General features: G+C 43.8%; 1 protein-coding gene across 1 annotated transcript; it reads left to right on the forward strand.

Annotated features, from left to right (window-relative positions):
* Positions 1 to 1027: 1027 nt before the first annotated feature.
* On the forward strand, positions 1028 to 20294 carry LOC133441475 (zinc finger protein 665-like). The gene is made up of 2 exons (XM_061718802.1): positions 1028 to 1282; positions 18206 to 20294. Exons 1-2 carry the CDS (start codon positions 1031 to 1033, stop codon positions 19664 to 19666), a joined length of 1713 nt encoding a protein of 570 aa, XP_061574786.1. The 5' UTR covers positions 1028 to 1030; the 3' UTR covers positions 19667 to 20294.
* The last annotated feature ends 1324 nt before the right edge of the window (positions 20295 to 21618 follow it).

The raw sequence follows: 21618 nt of genomic DNA on the forward strand, positions 1-21618 counted from the left end.
TCTGTAATTATGTAGTCTAACCTTCTTTGTTTTTTGTTTATAGTTTTCGTCTTGTTGTGTTTTTGTTTTGGATTTTTTGTAATTACTGTTTTACTTCCTAAATTGAGGGGAGGTCCGCTGCAGAAGCCTGTTGGCTTTTTGACCTCTCCTGTCACATTTGTTTTACTACTTTGATTGCAAGTGTTACTTTTTATTGTGTGCAAACTAATAAAATAAAAAAACGTGTTCAAAAATGGAAAAAAATGGTTCAAATGTTATTTTGTCTGAAAAATGGTTCAAATGTTATTTTATTGTCTGAAAAATTGATCAAATATGTTATTTTGTTACTTGATAAATTTAAAATATGTTTTGTTGATGAGAAAATATGTTTCTCTATTTTTCTTATTTTTGTGAGGGGGGGATATATATTGTTTTTCGGCACTACCTTGTTCTCTATAGCTGATATAACATGAATTACTCCTTTGTGGGATCAATAAAGTTCTTATTTTTGCCATCTGAGAAAATTCAATATATTATATTTGGTGCCTAACTGTTTCCCAAGTATATTAGTGCGTGTGTGAATGAATAAATGAGACGTAAAACGTAAATTTCTTTGTAGAAAGGCGCTTTATGAAAATAAGTCAATTTACTTGTATTAGTTTACAGCGAAGTCTTGCCACATCCAATATGGCGGCGACGTTGACGTACGGCTCAGCGGCATCTACGTATATATGTCTATGGTCCATCCCTCCTCAACTCGAGTACTAATTTTCTGAGACAGTCGTGTAATGGGTATAAACCATATTATGGCTTTATCTAGAACACGTTTCCCCTCCTCTCCGTTTGTTGTTGCAGTGCAATTATTCGTCCAGCAGATGGCGATAATTCCCGAATCTGAGTGCACAGTGGAGGTCACGTGGTTCCGTCCTCACAGGGGAGGTCACGTGGTTCCGTCCTCACAGGGGAGGTCACGTGGTTCCGTCCTCACAGTGCAGGTTTGTAGCAATACATCCATGGTTGTAGACGCGCTTTGAGATTTGAAGACTCGGAGATGGACCGGGATCAGAACCAGGACTCGGAGATGGACCGGGATCAGAACCAGGACTCGGAGATGGACCGGGGTCAGAACCAGGACTCGGAGATGGACCGGGGTCAGAATCAGGACTCGGAGATGGACCGGGGTCAGAACCAGGACTCGGAGATGGACCGGGGTCAGAACCAGGACTCGGAGATGGACCGGGGTCAGAACCAGGACTCGTCCAGCATCAGGACCAGAGCAGGATCTTCCTCTGCTGGTCTACAGGTCAGTGTTCAGGTCCAGGTTCTGCTGATTCTGATCCAAACACTTTATTTTATTACGTGTCCGTAACTTTGAACGGAACCGCAGAAAACACAAACACGTGATCTTCCTCGGAGACTTTTAAACGTGTTTACGTCTGAATATGTGAATGTGGCGGAAACACGGACGCAGCAGTCTGGAGATGGTGGTTGTTTTGGAGTTTTATGGTGACGTTGAAACACATTATCTAAAGTTAAAAACACACAATGTGAAGTTAAAACACATAATCTAAAGTTAAAACACATAAAGTCCCCACCAACTCGTGAGTGTCTGCAGTTCTGGTAACCACGTGGTGATACAACCCAGTAGCAGCAACATCTCCAGAGCAGCGGGGTTTGTTGGAGCTCCTACCCCGGGAGGGAGACGCCGTCGGCGGGTTAAAGCACTGGACTCTACTTGCAGTTCACAACGCGAATGCAATCGCATCCTGCGTTCATTTCATTTGGAAAGCCAGAAGAGCCAGAAAGTAGACATAAAATGAACGCCCTGCCGAACAAAACGGCGTAAAAAAAAACGCCATTATAAGCACAAAAAGCGGTGTTTTATACGAGTGGCGTAAAAAGCGGCGTTTTCTGTGGTCCCTAAACGCCGCAATAAGCGGCGTTCATTAACGCGCGTAAAACATGGCGTAAAAAACAGCATTTTGACAACTATGACACGTGTAAAATACACCGTTTTCGTTCAAACTTAAAGGGGACCTATTAAGGACCTAAGAAGTAAACGTGAGGAAAACAAGAGACAGTAGAAGTAGAAAAAAAATATATAAAGCATGAAGTGAGGGTGAAACGGGGACAGATTGGCCTGGAAGTAAGTTTCTAGTTTTACTTATTAGATTTTTTTATTTGAAGGAGACCTATTATGTAGGGCTGTGCGATTAATCGATTTTAAATCTAAATCGGATTTATTAATCACAATCTATGTTAAAAAAAGGAAAATCGGAAAATCGATTTTCCTTTCTTGCAGCTGGCTGCATTACAGACAGAGCTCGTCTAGTCATCTTTGTTTGGTCAAGAAAATGGTAAATGTTTTCACTTTACTAAACTCAAGGAGGATTTACAGTATCTTTCAATTGCACTTCATTCCCAATAGGGACATTTGTTTGCTATTTTTCTTTAAAAATAAAGATAAAATATTTTTTAACAATTTATTCCATTGTCTTTTGTAGTTTTACCAAAAAAATCAAAATCGAAAATGGGTTTTCAGAGAAAAAAATCGGGATTTTATTTTTGTCCAAAATCGCCCAGCCCTACTATTATGGCATTTAATGTATATTTTAAACAGGCATTGAATGTCTTAAAAACAATCTAAAGCTTGTTTTTTTCTACATAAATCAGAAATTCAGCCTGTGAGCCATGTCTCTAGTTTTACCGCTTCTAACCTCATTATCTATGAGGGATTCTGAGGGGCGGGGCTATGATAATGAGGCTCTGCGCTGATTGGCTGCCTGAATGACGTGTAGCAGGGGAGGGAACAAAGCCTCGCTCTAGCTGAAGAGCTGCGGCTGCGTATACAAAGCCTGTCCCATGCGAGGGAGCTTCTGCGACAAAATCAATTCCATTGCTTTATATTTTCTATTGGGCTGTCCTAACTGGCCGCGAGTTTAACGGTTTCAGTGTGGACAGAGAGCGTCAGATGTCACTCAGCTCGACGCGATAGTCGGACGCTCTCATTCAGTTACACGGTGTAAACCAGGGGTATTCAACTAAAACTTTAAGAGGTCCACTTAGAGAAAATTTACTCAAGCGAAGGTCCAGAACATCATAAAATATATATATATATATATATATATATATATATATATATAAATATATATATGATGTATATGATGTATATGTGTGTATATATTCAAGTAGCCTCATAGTTGTAACATCTGCCTCTGACTGTTATATTAAACAAAGTACATTTCAAAAATATTTGCCACAACACGTGTAACTTGAATTACACATATTTATTTTTCTCATTTAGGTTAAAGGACTGCAATAAAAAATAAAATAGATTTTATTTTATTTTTCAAATGCTATCTTATAGGGGTGTAACGGTACACAAAAGTCTCGGTTCGGTACGTACCTCGGTTTGGAGGTCACGGTTCGGTTCATTTTCGGTACAGTAAGAAAACAAAATGCAAAATATAAACGTGCTAGTTGTTTATTACACACACACAAAATAACATTGGCTCAGACTTAAAAAAAAATATCTCCCTGATGTGCAAAATTGAACAAATGCAACACTGAACAGTTTAAATTTGTTGCTCAGATTAAATAACATTTATAAATAATGTACTTTTATTGCCAATACTAGCGGCATTACCCTGCATTCACACTGAAAGCGTGAGTGCCTGCAGCGGGGCGGGGGTGGGCGGGGTTTCAAGCTGCACTGCAGAACTGAAGGGAACAGTGGGAACAGCCTACACATAAGCGTACACATCTTAATTTTCCTATTTCACCATAGATCAAACTTTGGGACGCTTTCTTTATATTTTAGCGTTATTTCCGCGTAGATAAGAGTGATTTTGATGCTCCTTAACAAGTTTGGTCCGCGGATCAACATCAAGCCAGCGAGCCCTTGCTCCCGGTGCCTGATTTATGGTTCCGCGTCACACCAACGCAGAACCGACGGCGTAGGGTACGCGGCGACGCACACCGCACCGCGACCCAACGCCGTCGATTTAATGCGGAACCATAATTCAGGCGAAGCTGCAGTCTGTCTGCGCTGATCACTGACACCGGGTCGGAGCGGATTTGGTCGGCTACAACTGTTGCTTGTTGTTTCTTGGTGTGAGCGAAACTGCCTATGTGCAGCGGCAGCAGCGCTCTGCTCCACAACGTGCACGCGGTCCTCTAATTAATATGCCCGTGTGGAAACTCGTTCAGTATGCCTCCGTTCCGAACCGAACACGCTATACCGAACAGTTCAATACAAATACATGTACCGTTACACCCCTACTATCTTATTTTATTTATCTACCAGCAGTTTGAATTTCCCCTTTTCTTTGTTAATTGTCTCAACACATTTTTATATTAAATGAATATAAACACATCTTAACAATTGAACAGTTTTGCAGTTTTTCTTTCTTCCCCTCTTATAATCTTATGCCCCCACTTTCTGTCACTCGGTGAGAGAACTGAGCTCTAATTTCTCCTGCCAGGACTTTAAATCTGGGCTGGATGGTGTCAGGTTCTCATACACATGTGGAGGTGCTCATTGGTGAGCCTGGAACGATATTTAGTTTTAATTATGTTAATTGTGGAGAAAGCTGCCTCACAGCTGTATGTGGACCCAAACATGGTCAGGATGTTTTAAGATGGTCAACTTATTTTCTGTGACTTCAGTTCAGACTTGAGTGGTAAACGACGGAGCCCGCCGACCGAGCGGCAGCCGACCTTCCCATGCGTGTCCCCGTGTCGGCTGCCGCTCGGCCGGGTGGTTCCTCCGGCCTTCCGGCCCGCCTCCGCAGCGCAGCTCCCCCGGGAGCCGGTCTTCTTCTCGGTAGCGAGCCCAAGGCCCAATCTCAATACTCCCCCTACTTTCCTTCACTCGCCCTTCTTTTCTTCCCTACCCCCTAAAAAAGAAGGGGGAGATTTTAGGGCACTTGAGATCTAGGGCACTTGGCCCAGGTGCCTGTCCCAATTCTCCCCCTACCCCTCGTTTTCATCCCTACCCTGATCAGGAAGCTGAGAGCCAAAAGCTGTTTTAATTTCAGCTGTAGCGCTGTTAATATGGCACTTTATTAAGTTTTAATATTTTTTCAGGCGTAAAAGTAACCTTTAAGATCCCCAACCTGGGGGTTTATCCAAATAACGCCTGTTAAGAAATTTGACTCAACGTTTTCGGAGATGAGAACAGCTGCCGGGCCCCGGGGAGCAGCAGCAGCTCACAGCCCGAGATCAGACGTGTCCGCTGGGTCAACCCAGCGCCGTCGTCCCGGGAGAGAAACCTGCAGCTCTGTTGAGAATTACGCTGGCTGAAATAAATCATTTAGGAAGATGTTGGTTTAATAGATGAAATCTAACAGTTGTAGCTACGCCTGTTAAGAAATGTGCTCAGAAAATTTCGAAATTTCTGCCTGCCGGCTCCGGAGCTTATGGGTCCGCGTTAAATCGGCGCAGAGCCTACGGCGTAGGGTACGGCGTAGGGTACGGCGTACGGCGCGGGTCGCAGCGCAACCTACGCAGTAGGCTCTGCGTCGATTTTACAGAGAACCATAAAACAACTCCACTATCTTCACTTCAGCTTTATCTGAAAGTGTGTAAATTACCCAGATAACAGCTTTGTGGTTTCTGAAAACTATTATATCAGAAACATCCAAAACAAATCTGACGAGTCACAGGATTATTTCTCTCTATTTCCCACAAAAAAATGCTTGCTCCCTCGGTCACAATCTGAGATGAGTCTGCAAATGATGTTTGCCCTCAGTCGGCGAGTCAAATCGACGCAGAGCCTATGGCGTAGGTTACGTAGCCTACGGCGTAGGTTACGTAGCCTACGGCGTAACCTAACAGCCTTTATACCAGCGTGATCTTCGTGAACAACGGACAAAAAAGGGATTATGTACATTCACTGAGTGAATATTATGAAAGTAAAATATATATTTCTTGCTAGAAATTTAATCAAAACGCATTTTTATGCAGAAACTAACTCAAAATATTGATTTTATTCACAAAAAAATAAGAAAATGTCCGTCATGTTTTTTTTGTTGGATTCAGTCCGCAAATGACGACGAAAAGCATTCTGGGAAATTTTTATACCCCCTCGCTCGCGAAGTCAGCATGTGAAATCCCTCGATGTGAAGGGGCTTCAGCCCCGAGCCCTCGTTATGCCCACTCCCCCTAGGTGAAAAGAGGAATTGGGACACCACTACCCTCACGGGAACACGCAAAATTTAGGGGTAGTGAAGAAAACGAGGGCAAGGGGGAGAATTGGGACGGGGCCCAAGTCTGCCCGTCCGCCCGTCCGCCCCAGGTGTCCCGCCACGGAGCCGCCGCCGGGCAATTCACGTGCCCCCCTTAACTTCTCATGGTGGCCTCAATTACATCCGCCTTAAGCCTAAATTATGGTTCCACGTTAAATCGACGCAGAGCCTACGCCGTAGGGTACGCGGCGACGCGCACCGTTGGCTCTGCGTTGGTGTAACGCGGAACCATAAATCAGCCTTTACAATAATACAATGGGCGCATTGCGTCATTGGGCGCGCGTACACGGATTTGATTGGCTGAGCAGCATCATGTGGGATGGCTTAACTCCTTAAATCCTATTGGTCTGCTAAACAAATGCCGTAAAGAATAGTAAAGCTGCGCTGGTTAAAATAGAAGTGCCCCGTCAAAATATAGAATCCCTCGGTAATTTATTGATTACAGGTCTGGGTCCATGCAGGACGGCGTCTGGGTCCGGACCCGGACCGCGGCCCGCCTGTTAGTGACCTCTGGTGTAAACGGATCTTAAGCCTGAATTACGGTTCTGCGTTAAATCGACGCGTACCCTACGCCGTAGGCTCTGCGTTGGTGTAACGCGGAACCATAAATCAGCCTTTAGTTACCTGACCGGGTCACCTCGTCTTCACACAGGAAGATTTAGGCCCAATCCCAATACACCCCCTACATTTCTTCATTAGCCCTACTTTCTTCCACTAGCCCTCCCTCACTACCACTACCCCTAAAAAAGAAGGGACAGATTTTAGGGCACTTGAAATCTTCTTCAGGGGCCTGTCCCAATACTCCCACTAACCCTACTTTTCAGCACCACCACTAATCAGGAAGCTGAGAGCCAAAAGCTGTTTTTCAGCTGTAGCGCTGTTAATATGCCACTATTAAGTTTAAATTTTTTTTCAGGCTCAGTTTATCCAAATAACGCCTGTTAAGAAATTTGATCTGATGTTTTCGGCGATGATGAGACCGGCGGCGGTGGCGGCGGCGGCGGCAGCAGTGTTGCGCCGACGTCCCGGGGAGAAACCTGCAGCTCTGTAGAGAATTACCGCTGGCTGAAAGAAATCATTTAGGAAGATAAATGTTGGTTTAATAGATGAAATCTAACAGTTGTAGCTACGCCTGTTAAGAAATTTGCTCAGAAAATTTTGGGATTTCTGCTTGCCTGCCGGCTCAGGAGCTGATTTATGGTTCTGCGTTAAATCGACGCGGAGCCTACGGAGTAGGGTACGGCGTACGGCGCGCGTCGCCGCGCAACCTACGCCATAGGCCTAGAAATGTAATCAAAACGCATTTTTATGCAGAAACTCAAAATATTGATTTTATTCACTAAAAAATAAGAAATGTCCGCCATGTTTTTTTTTTTTATTCAGTCCGCAAATGACGACGAAAAGCATTCTGGGAAAAAAAAATTGTCACTAGTTCAGCTAGTCAGCATCGGAAATCCCTCGATCCGTAGGGAAAGATTCATAGCCACTACACTAGTTTTCTTCACTACCCCTAGGTGGAAAGAGGAATTGGGACACCACTACCTTCACGGGAACGCGCAAAATTTAGGGGTAGGGCTGAAAAGTAGGGGTAGTGGGAGTATTGGGACAGGGCCTTAATTGAATTCTAAACAGGTACACCACAGTTCTTTACTCCAATTCCTCAAGACAAATGAATCATGTTAACTGTAAAGAAATCACAACACTGAATGTTCACAAATGGCAACTTTATTGTTAAAAAAATAAAAGAACATGAGTTGTATATAAATAACATGTATGCACTATTGCTGGCTCAAGGAAGGACAGTGCGTCTTCTGAAGGTGTCGTTGAACAGCTTCAGGTGCTTGGAAGATCTGAAATCATAAACAGAAGAAAAATGTATTACTAATAGAGCTCCGGTGTTACCTAACGAGTGAGTGGCTCCGTTAGGGAACATCAGAGCCACCGGGGCCACGGTGAGCAGTTCCGGCAGCTCCGTGAGCAGCTCCGGTGCTCCAGAGCTAAGCTAAATACTTAGCCCATGCAAAGATCATACTTGTAGACAAATATAAATAACATAAAAAAAATAACGTCACTTACCGCTGACTCGTGTGCAGTTGCCGGGTCCGTGCTGTTGCTACTGATCCTTTTATGAGGGTAAATGTGGATGCAAAACCTGTCCCTCGCTGTGGAAACAGCCACCGCTTCTAAACAATGGCGGAGCTCCAGCCGGCGGAGTTGGTTGTGGGCGTGGTTTCAGCAGCGGAGGCCAAACCTCTGCGCCTATGGTGCAGATTCTGAACGGCTCATGACACATGACACTGGAAGATTCAGCCGGGCGGGGTGTACAGACCCTGCAGAATTCGGTTGCTTTTCATCTTCTCTGTGTTGGCAGGGTGAGGGGAGACCTCTTTATATATATATTAAAACAAGAAAAAACGTGTTTTTCATAATAGGTCCCCTTTAAGGTTCTGTTTTTTCAGAGACTATAAAAATGAATTCGCCCATAATTTCACCCAATACCTCATATAGCCCTCTTCACAACTACAATCACTACAGGCACAGGGAATTCCAAACAAATTTACTGCGTAACAATGGAAACATCTAAACTTCAAACACCTTACTTTTCTAAAAAAAAGTAATTCGCCTTTTTTTTTCTTCAGGTTCTGTTTTGCAGGGACTATAAAAATAAATTCGCCCATAATTTCACCCAATACCTCATATAACTCTTCACAACTGTTATTACTACAAGCATGCTTAATTTCAAACAATTTTACTGTATACATTTGAAATATCAACATCTAAACTTCAAACACTTTACTTTTCTAAAAAAGTCAGTCGCCTTTTTTGGTTCAAGTTCTGTGTTGGAGAGACTGGAAAAATGAATTCTCCCATAATTTCACCCAATACCTCATATACCCCTCTTCCCAAGTACAATAACTACAAGCATACTTCATTTCAAACAATTTTACTGTACAAATATTGAAATATTAATGTGTAAACTTCAAACACTTTACTTTTCTACAAAAGTCAATCGCCCTTTTTGCTTCAGATTCTGTGTTGCAGAGACTATAAAAATGAATTCGCCCATAATTTCACCCAATGTCTCTTATAGCCCTTTTCACAACTACACACTACAGGCACAGTTCAATTCAATTCAATTTTATTTATATAGCGTCTAATACAACAGAGTTGTCTCTAGACGCTTTACAGAGACCCATACCCAGAACATGACCCCCGAGCAGTTATTACATAAACAATGGCAGGTAAAAACTCCCCTAGTGGGAGAAAAACCTTAAGCCAAACAGTGGCAAGGAAAAACTCCCCTTTAGGAGGGAAGAAACCTTGAGCAGGACCAGGCTCATAAGGGGGGACCCTCCTGCCGAGGGCCAGACTGGTGGGTCAGGGACGGCAACAGCACAGCAGGCAGGTGGAAGCAGCAACGGGATGACCAGGGGTGGGGACCGCAGGCCAGCACGCAGCTCCAGAAGCTCCGGCCCAATCAGCAAGTCCCAGGTTGGGGTGCAGGGTCAGGGAAAGACTTGTGCTCCGTAATGCAAGCTACAAGCCACCCACGACCACCTGCAGGACAAAAGAGAGAAAAGGGAGGAGAAGGGGGGGCCAGCAACGGGATGACCAGGGGTGGGGACCGCAGGCCAGCACGCAGCTCCCGAAGCTCCGGCCCAATCAGCAAGTCCCAGGTTGGGGTGCAGGGTCGGGGAAAGACTTGTGCTCCGTAATGCAAGCTACAAGCCACCCACAACCACCTGCAGGACAAAAGAGAGAAAAGGGAGGAGAAGGGGGGGCCAGCAACGGGATGACCAGGGGTGGGGACCGCAGGCCAGCATGCAGCTCCCGAAGCTCCGGCCCAATCAGCATGTCCCAGTTTGGGGTGCAGGGTCAGGGAAAGACTTGTGCTCCGTAATGCAAGCTACAAGCCACCCACGACCACCTGCAGGTTCCGGTGTCCGGCAAAGGATGCTGCAACATGGACAAAAGAGAGAAAAGGGAGGAGAAGGGGGGGCCAGCACAAGAAACTACAGGAGCGACTCTGACACACTAAAGTTTACACTACCTAGAGATTTACCAACACCAGCTAGAGGTTTACTAAACACTAACTATAGGCTTTACTAAACAGAAATGTTTTAAGTTTAGTTTTAAAGGTGGAGGTGGTGTCAGCCTCCTTAACCCAGATTGGAAGTTGGTTCCATAGTAGTGGTGCCTGATAGCAGAACGCCCACCCTCCAAATCTACATTTAGATACTCTAGGAACTACGAGTAAACCTGCACTCTGAGAACGGAGAGCTCTGACAGGAACATAAGGCACTATCAGGTCTTGCAAATAATGCGGAGCTAAGCCGTTTTGGGCTTTATACGCAAGTAATAGAATTTTAAACTGGATTCTGAATTTTACGGGTAACCAATGGAGCGACGCTAACACTGGAGAGACGTGGTCTCTCCTGCTAATTCCTGTCAGTACTCGTGCTGCTGCATTTTGGATCAGCTGGAGCCTATTCAGCAAATTACTTGGACATCCTGCTAACAACACATTACAGTAATCTAGTCTAGAAGATACAAACGCATGAACTAGTTTTTCTGCATCACTCTGCGAGAGGATTTTCCTAATCTTTGCAATATTACGGAGATGGAAAAAGGCTATTTTACAAACCTGATTGACATATGGTTTAAACGACAAATCCTGATCGAAAATAACACCAAGGTTTCTCACAGTTGCACTGGAAGCCATCGCAACACCATCTAATCCCTTCCTAAGATGCTCTGGACCAAGAATGATAACCTCTGTTTTATCTGAATTTAGAAGCAGGAAATTTCTGGACATCCAGTCCTTGATGTCCCTAAGACATGCCTGAAGTTTAACTAACGGTTCTGTTTCATCCGGCTTCATAGACAAGTAGAGCTGCGTATCATCAGCATAACAATGAAAGTGTATGCCGTGATTCTGGATTATACTTCCCAACGGCTGCATGTATAAACTGAACAAGATTGGCCCTAGCACTGAACCCTGCGGAACACCATAACAGACCCTTGACTGTTCTGAAGAAACCTCATGTACATGAACAAACTGGAACCTGTCAGATAGGTATGATTTAAACCAACATAGAGCTGTCCCTTTAATCCCAACAACATGCTCTAACCTGTGCAGTAAAATGCCATGATCTATAGTGTCAAAAGCAGCACTGAGGTCCAGTAGAACCAGTATGGACACTAATCCCTTATCTGAGGCCATAAGGAGGTCATTCGTGACTCGAACCAGTGCTGTCTCTGTGCTATGATGCATTCTGAACCCTGACTGAAAGACTTCAAACAGATCATTTCTATACAAATAGTCACATAACTGGCTTGAAACTGCCTTTTCCAGAATTTTAGACACTAATGGAAGGTTGGAAATTGGTCTATAATTAGCTAAGGTGTCTGGGTCAAGAGAAGGTTTTTTAAGTAAAGGTTTAATTACTGCCACTTTGAAAACCTGTGGTACATATCCTAAACTTAGGGATAGGTTAATTTGGTCCAGTATTGTCGTACCAATAAGAGAAAAAATATGCTTGAATAGTCGAGTCGGGATGGGGTCTAACATACATGTGGTTGACTTAGCTCTATTGACGAGTGAGGTCAGCTCAGGGAGGTCTATAGGATCAAAACAGTCTAGAGGCAAGTCAGAGCGTAGGGAAGTCGCTAAAGCTGAAGAAACGCCCACAACCGGCTGGTTGATTTCTTCTCTAATTCTCGCGATTTTACTGTTGAAGAAGCTCATAAAGTCCTCACTACTGAGAGCTGCAGGAATGCACGGCTCAACAGAGTTGTGACTCTTTGTCAGCCTGGCTACAGTGCTGAACAGAAAACGTGGGTTACTTTTGTTATCCACGTTATCAACGTTGAATAATAAGCTGTTCTGGCTTTGCGAATGGCTTTTTTATATACTATTAGAATATCTTTCCATTCACGATAAGAGTCTACAGACCTACAAGAGTACCACTTCCTTTCCATTTTACGCACGTTTTGTTTCAACATGCGGATATCTGAATTATACCAAGGAGTTAAGCTCCTGTGGCTAGAAACCCTCCTTTTCAAAGGAGCAACTTCATCTAAAGCTGAATGCAACAAATCAGCAGTGTTACTAGCAAGGAAATCAACATCTGCAGAGGTAGAACCCAGGTCACTGGCCTCGATTACATCACTATTTCGCACTGTCGTAAGATAAGCAATGGCCTCCCTAAATTTAACAATAACTTCATCAGACAAACATCTGCTAAAATAATACCTCCTATTTTGCACTTCAACATCAACAAAATTAAATTCAAACGTTATTAAGTAATGGTCGGATAAAAGGGAGTTTACAGGTGACACCAACAGACCATCAGTTTCAACACCGTAGGTGAGAACGAGATCGAGAGTATGATTAAAACAGTGCGTCGGTTTATCCACTTTTTGTGAGATACCCATTGATTCTAGAAGAGAATCGAAGGCTAATTTAAGATTATCGCTTTCAACATCCATATGAATGTTAAAATCACCCACTATGATGAATTTATCTGTGCTGATCAATAATCCAGAAAGGAAATCTGAAAATTCAGACAAAAACTCTAGATACGCACCAGCAGGGGGCCGGTACACTACCACTAACACAACTGGCTTCTCTGATTTCCAGCTCGGAAATTTCAGACCAAGCATGAGGCTTTCAAATGTATTATAGTTGCACTTAGGTTCAATTTTTGTTTGGAGACCGGAGTTATAAATTGCTGCGACTCCTCCGCCTCGGCCCGTGCTTCTAGGAATGTGATGATTAAAGTAGCCGGGCGGAGTTGATTCATTCAAACTAACATACTCTTCCTCCTGTAACCATGTTTCTGTTAAGCAGAAAATATCACTCCTGCTCTCTGTAATTATATCATTTACTAACAGAGACTTGGAGCTTAATGATCGTATATTTAGTAGTCCGCATCTAATTTTTCGGTCTGTAATTGGTACCAAATGTACATTGGTTTTAATTTTTACAAGGTTATCTTGGTTAACGCCTCTATAACGCTGCACCTGGTGAACTTTTGGAGGGCGGGGAACTGCAACCACTTCTATTTTGCTAGGCACCTGGCCAGAGTCGCCAATATCATGTAATCCTACAGTTTTAGAGCCGCTAATTACATAATGCAATCCTATAGTTTTGTTGGCAGGCGTTGGTCCTCGAGAAGCAGCAGAGAAGTGTGTTAAACTACAGCTCTGCATCCTGGCCTGGACCCTGCATTGTCAGGGGGAGTGTCTAATAACATTGGCCAGATTTCTAGACATAAGAGCTGCACCATCCCGGGTGGGATGAATGCCGTCCCTTCTAATCAGACCAGGCTTTCCCCAGAATGTCTCCCAGTTGTCAATAAAGTCCACGTCGTTTTCTGAACACCACTGAGACAACCAGCGGCGGAGCGAGAGCATGCGACTAAACATGTCATCGCTGGTCAGATTGGGGAGGGGGCCAGAAAAACCTACAGAGTCCGACATGGTCTTGGCGTAGTTACACACCGAGACAATATTTATTCTGGTTACTTCCGACTGGCGAAGACGGGAGTCGTTAGCTCCGACATTGATGATAACTTTACCATATTTACGATTACCCTTTGCCAGTAGCTTCAAATTTTCTTCTATGTCGCCCGCTCTGGCCCCCGGGATGCACCTAACTAAGGTCTCTGGAGTCGGCCTCACATGTCTCACAATAGAGTCTCCAATCACCAGGGTCGGTTTCTCAACAGATGTGTCGCTGAGTGGGGAAAAACGGTTAGACACATGAAGCGGGTGGTGGTGTTCCGTGAGCCCTTTAAGACTAGTCTTCCTCCGAACAGTCACCCAGCTGCCCTGCCTGGCCGGCTGCTCGGGAGCTGCAGGGGAGCGGCTACGCTCAGCTGCTACGGGCCGGTCGCCGCTAGCTTAGCCTGGTTAGCTGAGGAGGCTCTCGGACTATGGTTTAGTTGGCCGAACCGGACCTCTAACTGACTGAGCCTCGCCTCCAGCCCTGCAAATAAACTACACTTCAAGCACTTACCGTCTTCACTAAAGGAGGCAGAGGAATAACTAAACATTTCACACACTGAGCAGGAAAGCGGTGAAGCGGTGGGAGCCGGAGAGGCCATGCTAAGATGCTAACGGAGGCTAACGGACAGAAAATGTATCGGTGATTGGTGACAGTGAAAGTTACGGAAGAGAAAATGAGCGAGTGTTGAAATAAAGACAGTAATGTACCAGATATAGTGCTATTTTACCAGAAAACAGTCTAAGTTTTAGATAAAAAGTCGGGAGAGATCTGAGCCTGCAAACGCCGTGAGACGGCAGCAGCACAGACCGCAAACACCAGGAAGTGACGCGATGCGTGACGCAATACGTTACCCAATCAGCAAGCAGCCTCCAAATTCAAATTTCAAACAATTTTACTGTGGGAAAAAATTGAAGTATTAACATCTAACATCTCATGGGGTGGCCATGAGTGCAAGGGCCCGTTCATCGCTGCTTGCAGCTTTAATTTTCTTTTCTTTTCTTTCTCCGCTATTTTTTATTTTTCTTCTTCATGACAGGGGTTCGCTTCAAAGATATCTGGCGATATCTGGTGCCATCTAGCGTTGTGAATGGGTATTATGTCTAGACCCCGAATGTAAGACGACCCCCAGTTTTTCAGTCTTATTTCAATACAAAAAACACTGTCTTATATTAGGGCCAATACGGTAACATATCAATGAAACATCATATCACAGCTCGAGTGAGTTGTGAAGACGGCAAAATCCTTAATCTTCTCCAACTGACAGTGGCTGGTCATCCAGCCCTATATAACTGGTTAGAGCCTCCGTTATTTTAACGGCCCGTGGGTCGTCTCTTGCCATTGTCTGTTGCTTTTGCAGAACCCAAGCTAATGTTGGCTGTTGTGGTCTTGCAGTAACATTAGCAAACTCCGTATACTCAGCTTTATGATGCGTCTTGAGATGTTTTATCAAGTTGCTGGTATTAAACAACATATTCTCCTTTCCTCCTCTTGATACCTTAGCAGCACGTAGCTTGCAGTCTGCCTTGCTTCTGTTGTCGTCCCTTATTTTGAAATATGTCCACACTGCTGATGTCCCGCTTGCATTAATTGTCGCTATCTTGCTTGAAATAGCGCTGCCAGTCTCACTCATGGGTATCACTCTCTTATCATCACCACGCTGACCATAGACATATATACGTAGACACCACATCGAGTGGGCTTGCCCGCTGCTGCGATACCTCAACGTCGCCGCTAGGCTTGGGCGGTATCCAAATTTTTATACCGTCAACCTTCCTCCACATTTTACTCCGGTATACGGTATTACCGTGACTAATTAAAAATGATGACGTAAGTCTCAAGTGGTATTACCAAACGTTGGCTTGAACCTTCACCGTTCAGAAACTGAATACCAAACACTATTACTTAGACCCTCCAGAAAAACGCGGGCAAAAATCCTTGATTCTGCGGGCTAAAATCCTTGATTGTTGATCATTGATTATGCGATTAAATGTGCAGGTTTTTGATGTGCTTTTATGCGGTGAAATTGCGGAATATGCTGGAAGTTGCGGAATATGCGGGAAGTCGTGGAATATGCGGAAAGTTGCGATATATGCAGGAAGTTGCGGATTCGGCGCTGAGCTCTTCCCTCTTCGCTCCCCGCTACTGAGGGAATCCTTGTTTGTTTATTTTCCTCCGCTTAGTAATATGCTTAATTCAGCGGGCTGTCTCCTCTGATCTGAGGTCGTAGGCGAAAAAAAAAAAGGAGAGCGCGGGTGGAGAGGGGCGGTGGCGGTGGCGGCCCGGAGGCCGGCCGTCTCTTCCTCCAGCCCCCAGCTCAGTGCTCGGGTGATTGCCAGGCGCGCCGGCGCGGCAAGGGGACGAGCCAGAGCTCCGTCACCCCACGCGTCCGCCGCCAAGATCCCCAAGTGGATGGGAGCGTGTGTCCGCCTCCGCCGGCCTTCGCAGGCGCAGTGGTACGCGGTCAGCGCGGAGACCTGAGTCCACCGGCAAACGCGCCCACCGCGCAAGCGGGGGGCTCAACGGCACTCCCTTTTTCCCCCGCGGGTGAGAGCTGCTGTTTGGGGGGTGGCGGTTTCTGCGAGGGGTGCGGAGGTCCCCGGGCGGGTCCCGCACGTCGCGACCGGGCGTCCCGACATGTCACTCACAACACTTCCCCCTTTTTCCAAACTTTATGCGAAAATGTGCGGCTATTGTGAAATCAAGCGAGCCCCGCATAATTCGCACATTCAGCGCCCTTTTAGGAATAAATGTATCCCTGCGTAATCTGCGCCATTTGGCTGATTATGCAATGAATTATGCGATCGCGTAATCGCGTTTTTCTGGAGGGCCTAATTACTGAACGATAACAACATAACATGCTTAATATTAACAACTTTTATTAACAACAAATGCAGCTTATAAAAAAGTGCAAATACAACAGTCGCGCACAAATCAATTTGAGCGAGCAGGCGCTGAAGAAAAATAGAGAAACATATTTTTCTCATCAACAAAACAAATTTAAAATTTTTCAAATAACACCATTTTTCAGACAATAAAATAACTGAAAACATCTGAAAAAATGTTCAAATATGTTATTTTGTTACTTGAAAAATGTAAAATATGTTTATGTAAAATATGCTTTGTTGATGAGAAAATATGTTTCTCTATTTCTTATTTTTGTGAGGGAGAATATATTTTGTTTTTCGGCACTACCTTGTTCTCTATAGCTGATATAACATGAATTACTCCTATGTGGGATCAATAAGGTTCTTATTTTTGCCATCTGAGAAAATGTAATATATTATATTTGGTGCCTAACTGTTTCCCAAGTATATTAATGCTTGTGTGAATGAATAAATGAGACGTAAAATGTAAATTCCTTTGTAGAAAGGCGCTTTATGAAAATAAGTCAATTTACTTGTATTAGTTTACAGCGGATTCTTGTCACACTCAATATGGCGGCGACGTTGACGTACGTGCTCAGCGCTCTATGGGGCGTCTACGTTTATATGTCTATGACACTGACTGCGGCTCAACATCTCCCCCTAGAGTTGCTAATCAGTAACTACAACAACAATCAAGTTGTATCGGAGAATTTTTGTGAGTGCGTGTATATGAGAGCAGTATCGGCCCCGATACCAGTATCGGTATCGGGGCATCCCTAGTTTGAAAGGCTTCTGTGTTACTTTTTTCCATTGACAATTTTGAGGGATCTAGCTATGGGATTTCTGTATTTAGAAAAATATGTGTAAAATTAAAAACAAAAACTATTTACATTTTTTTTTTTGGTAGTTATTTGCACTTTTTAGCAATCTATTTAGTTAGTATGAACTTGTAACATACAGATTATTAAAGATTGGCTTATATGGATTGTTTTGATATATTGATAGCAAATAAAAATACTCTAGGTAGGTAGGTCTCTGGTACTCTGGTAGGTCAGAAAGGGATAAAAAAAACATTAAGTGATAATAATGGGGTCATATCTAAAAACGCTATATGCTGACCGTAGGGTGTTTTTTTTTTCTTTCTTTCTTCTCCTTGCCCTGTTGTTGCACTTTTGAAATTCCAAGGTTTTTGGCAATTTCACCCCACAAGTGGAATTGCCAGAGAATAATGCATGCTGTATTTGTTCATTTCTACAGGAGAATATTTATTTTATTAATATTTAAATTTTATATCGGTGATGCTAATCAAACTTTTGTTGTCTCTTTGTTCCCAAATGAGAATTGATAAGGGAATCAATAAAAACCGAAACGTTAAGCAGAATGAAAAAAGGTTGGAAGATCTTATCAATACCTATTCCTATTAAGGAAATATTTTGATGGCTTTTGTGTTAGTAGCTTTAACCATTTACACTTTTGATTTGACGTACTGAGATGTTTCATCTGAAGGTTTCTGGCTGTCAAGAACAGCACTTTATAGAAACTGAAAAGCTTTTGAGAGTCAGCCAACAAGATGATTTAATCCTTCTTCTCTGTCCTCACAGAAACATAAAGGCAAAGGGAGACCCACAAGTTATCGCTGTGATCACTGCAAGAAAGTCCTCACCACTTCATCAGCTCTGAGAAAACATAAGATGATTCACACTGGAGATAAACCGTTCACTTGTGATCAGTGTGGAGCTGCTTTTACCAGACAAGGTCATCTAAAGATTCACCAACGTATTCACACTGGAGATAAACCGTTCACTTGTGATCAGTGTGGGGCAGCTTTTACCAGACAAGATCATCTAAAGATTCACCAACGTATTCACACTGGCGATAAACCGTTCAAATGTGATCAGTGTGGAGCAGCTTTTACCACATCAGGTAATCTAATGGCTCACCAACGTATTCACACTGGAGATAAACCGTTCAGATGTGATCAGTGTGGAGCAGCTTTTACCACATCAGGTAATCTAATGGCTCACCAACGTATTCACACTGGAGATAAACCGTTCAGATGTGATCAGTGTGGAGCAGCTTTTACCACATCAAGTCAACTAAAGAAACACCAACGTATTCACACTGGAGATAAACCAGTCACTTGTGATCAGTGTGGAGCAGCTTTTTCCAGACGAGATAATCTAATCACTCACCAACGTATTCACACTGGAGATAAACCTTTCAGATGTGATCAGTGTGGAGCAGCTTTTACCACATCAAGTCACCTAAAGAAACACCAACGTATTCACACTGGAGATAAACCGTTCAGATGTGATCAGTGTGGAGCAGCTTTTACCACATCAAGTCACCTAAAGAAACACCAACATATGCACACTGTAGATAAACCATTCAGATGTCATCAGTGTGGAGCAGCTTTTACCACATCAAGTCACTTAAAGACTCACCAACGTATTCACACTGGAGATAAACCGTTCAGATGTGATCAGTGTGGAGCAGCTTTTACCACATCAAGTCACCTAAAGAAACACCAACATATGCACACTGTAGATAAACCATTCAGATGTCATCAGTGTGGAGCAGCTTTTACCACATCAAGTCACTTAAAGACTCACCAACGTATTCACACTGGAGATAAACCATTCAGATGTGAGCAGTGTGGAGCAGCTTTTACCAGACAAGATCATCTAATCACTCACCAACGTATACACACTGGACATAAACCGTTCAGATGTGATCAGTGTGGAGCAGCTTTTACCACATCAGGTGGTCTAAGCACTCACCAACGTATTCACACTGGAGATAAACCGTTCACTTGTGATCAGTGTGGGGCAGCTTTTACCAGACAAGATCATCTAAAAATTCACCAACGTATTCACACTGGAGATAAACCGTTCAGATGTGATCAGTGTGGAGCAGCTTTTACCACATCAGGTGGTCTAAGCACTCACCAACGTATTCACACTGGAGATAAACCGTTCAGATGTGATCAGTGTGGAGCAGCTTTTACCACATCAGGTAACCTAAAGAAACACCAACGTACTCACACGAGTGATGAACTCTAAAGATGTGATCAGTATGAAGTGGGTTCAGACTAAACACAGTCTGAGACACATGGGTCTACTGAACTGTCCCCCCAAGATCCACCACCACCGGTTATGCCGCCAGAGCGTGAACCAGAATGAGTAGTGAGACGTATCGTCAGGTTCAGAGACTAGTTCCTGGTCTAATGACTTTAAAAAAAAAAAAAAGATGGTAGAATGAACACAGACGAGATGTGAAAATCTGTTGTCATAAATGTTTACTGACTTAGTTGTATATTGTGTTCATTATGTCTTCAGATAGATATCCTAAGGTTTCTTTTTTCCAGACAAAGTTCCGACTTCTTACCTTCCGTCTGACAGTTCCAGCGGTTCTCCCGCCTTCCTCAGAGTGTCACGTGATGGGAAGTGACAACGTCCTTATCAGCTGTTTTTGTGACCAACCTGTGAGGTTTGACAGGTCGGCCACGCCCCCCGCTGTCCTCCCGCCACTCCAAGATGCTGGTCCATGTGTGAGAGAGCTGTGGCAGGTTGGTCACACTCTCATAGTAAAAACAGCTGATAAGGACTTAGGATGTTTACTGACTTGTTTATAAAATAATGCTTATACAGAAAGCAGGTTGTTCTGTTAAGAAGCAGGTTTATTGGATATGATCGGATATGATGATTTTTGATACTGAATAAACACTATATTTCAAATAAATGTGTGTTACTTTATTCCAGTGAGCGCCACCTAGTGGGCCGTTTTGTACGTGTGGGCCGCGGGACTGCATAGCAACTCCCGACCAAATGAGGAGAGGAAGACATTCAGCTAGCTGTATGTGCAATAGTAAGAGAAATGGTGTGTATTTACAGAGTAAATCCTTCATTTTGCACAGAGTACGTTTAGCTCCACCAGGATCAGGGATCGATTACTTGGGTCTGCGCCACCAACAGGGAGCGAGCGCGGCGTGATCATTTATCCCGGCTCGTCCCCGCGGCCGAGGAGGTCGGTGCCGCTCGGGCGGCGGCTCCGTCGTTTACTGCTGAAGGATTGTAGATGTGGTCTGTCGTGTCTGCTGGACTTTACTGTTTGGGCTTTCCCAAAAGCATCGGAAAGTGACTCTGCTGTAGCGGCCAGAGAGCTGCGGGCTCGTGCCGTCTCAGCTGATCAGGCTCGGATGAAGCCCGACACGCGCAGTCCTGACAAATAACTTAACTTAAAGTAAATATGCACACTTGTATGCTTGTGTGTGTGTTGACGGGGCCTTTCCACACGGCGTGCTGAGTGTGTGTGTTTTAAATCCAGAAATGACACAAAACCGAATGGTCGTCAAAATACGGTAATTAGCTTGACTCTATATAACAGAGATGAGAAGCGTAACAGGTGGAAAGGGAAGTTCAACCCGGAATGGACAGATTAATCGTTGTTCAGTCTTCCCACTGGGACAAAAACAGTGTCTCATACGTTCAGAGACCGTGGCATTCAAAGTGCGAAAGTTAAACGCCACTGAAACAAAAGACAAAGTTTTTCATCAAACATATCCACTCAAGTTTGAACTGAAGTCACAGAAAATAAACTGACCATCTTAAAACATCCTGCCCATGTTTGGGTCCACATACAGCTGTGAAGCAGCTTTCTCCACAGTGAACATAATTAAAACTAAATATCGTTCCAGGCTCAACAATGAGCACCTTCACATGATAACCTGACACCATGCAGCCCAGATTTAAAGTACTGGCAGGAGAAATTAGAGCTCATTACTCTCACTGAACGACAGAAAGTGGGGACATAAGATTATAAGAGGGGAAGAAAGAGAAACTGCAAAACTGTTCAATTGTTAAGATGAGTTTATATTAATTTATTATAAAAACAATTAACAAAGAAAAGGGGAAATTCAAACTGCTGGTAGAGAAATAAAATAAGATAGCATTTGAAAAATAAAATAAAATCAATTTTATTTTTAAGAGAAAAAAATATGTATAATTCAAGTTAC

This window comes from Cololabis saira, chromosome 4 (genome assembly GCF_033807715.1).
Source record: "Cololabis saira isolate AMF1-May2022 chromosome 4, fColSai1.1, whole genome shotgun sequence".
NCBI classification, from domain to species: domain Eukaryota; kingdom Metazoa; phylum Chordata; class Actinopteri; order Beloniformes; family Belonidae; genus Cololabis; species Cololabis saira.

Coding starts and splice junctions, on each gene's coding strand:
- LOC133441475 (XM_061718802.1), top strand. CDS start 1,031: ATGGACCGGGATCAGAACCAGGACTCGGAGATGGACCGGGATCAGAAC. Junction 1,283..18,205: donor CTTCCTCTGCTGGTCTACAG/GTCAGTGTTCAG, acceptor CTGTCCTCACAG/AAACATAAAGGCAAAGGGAG.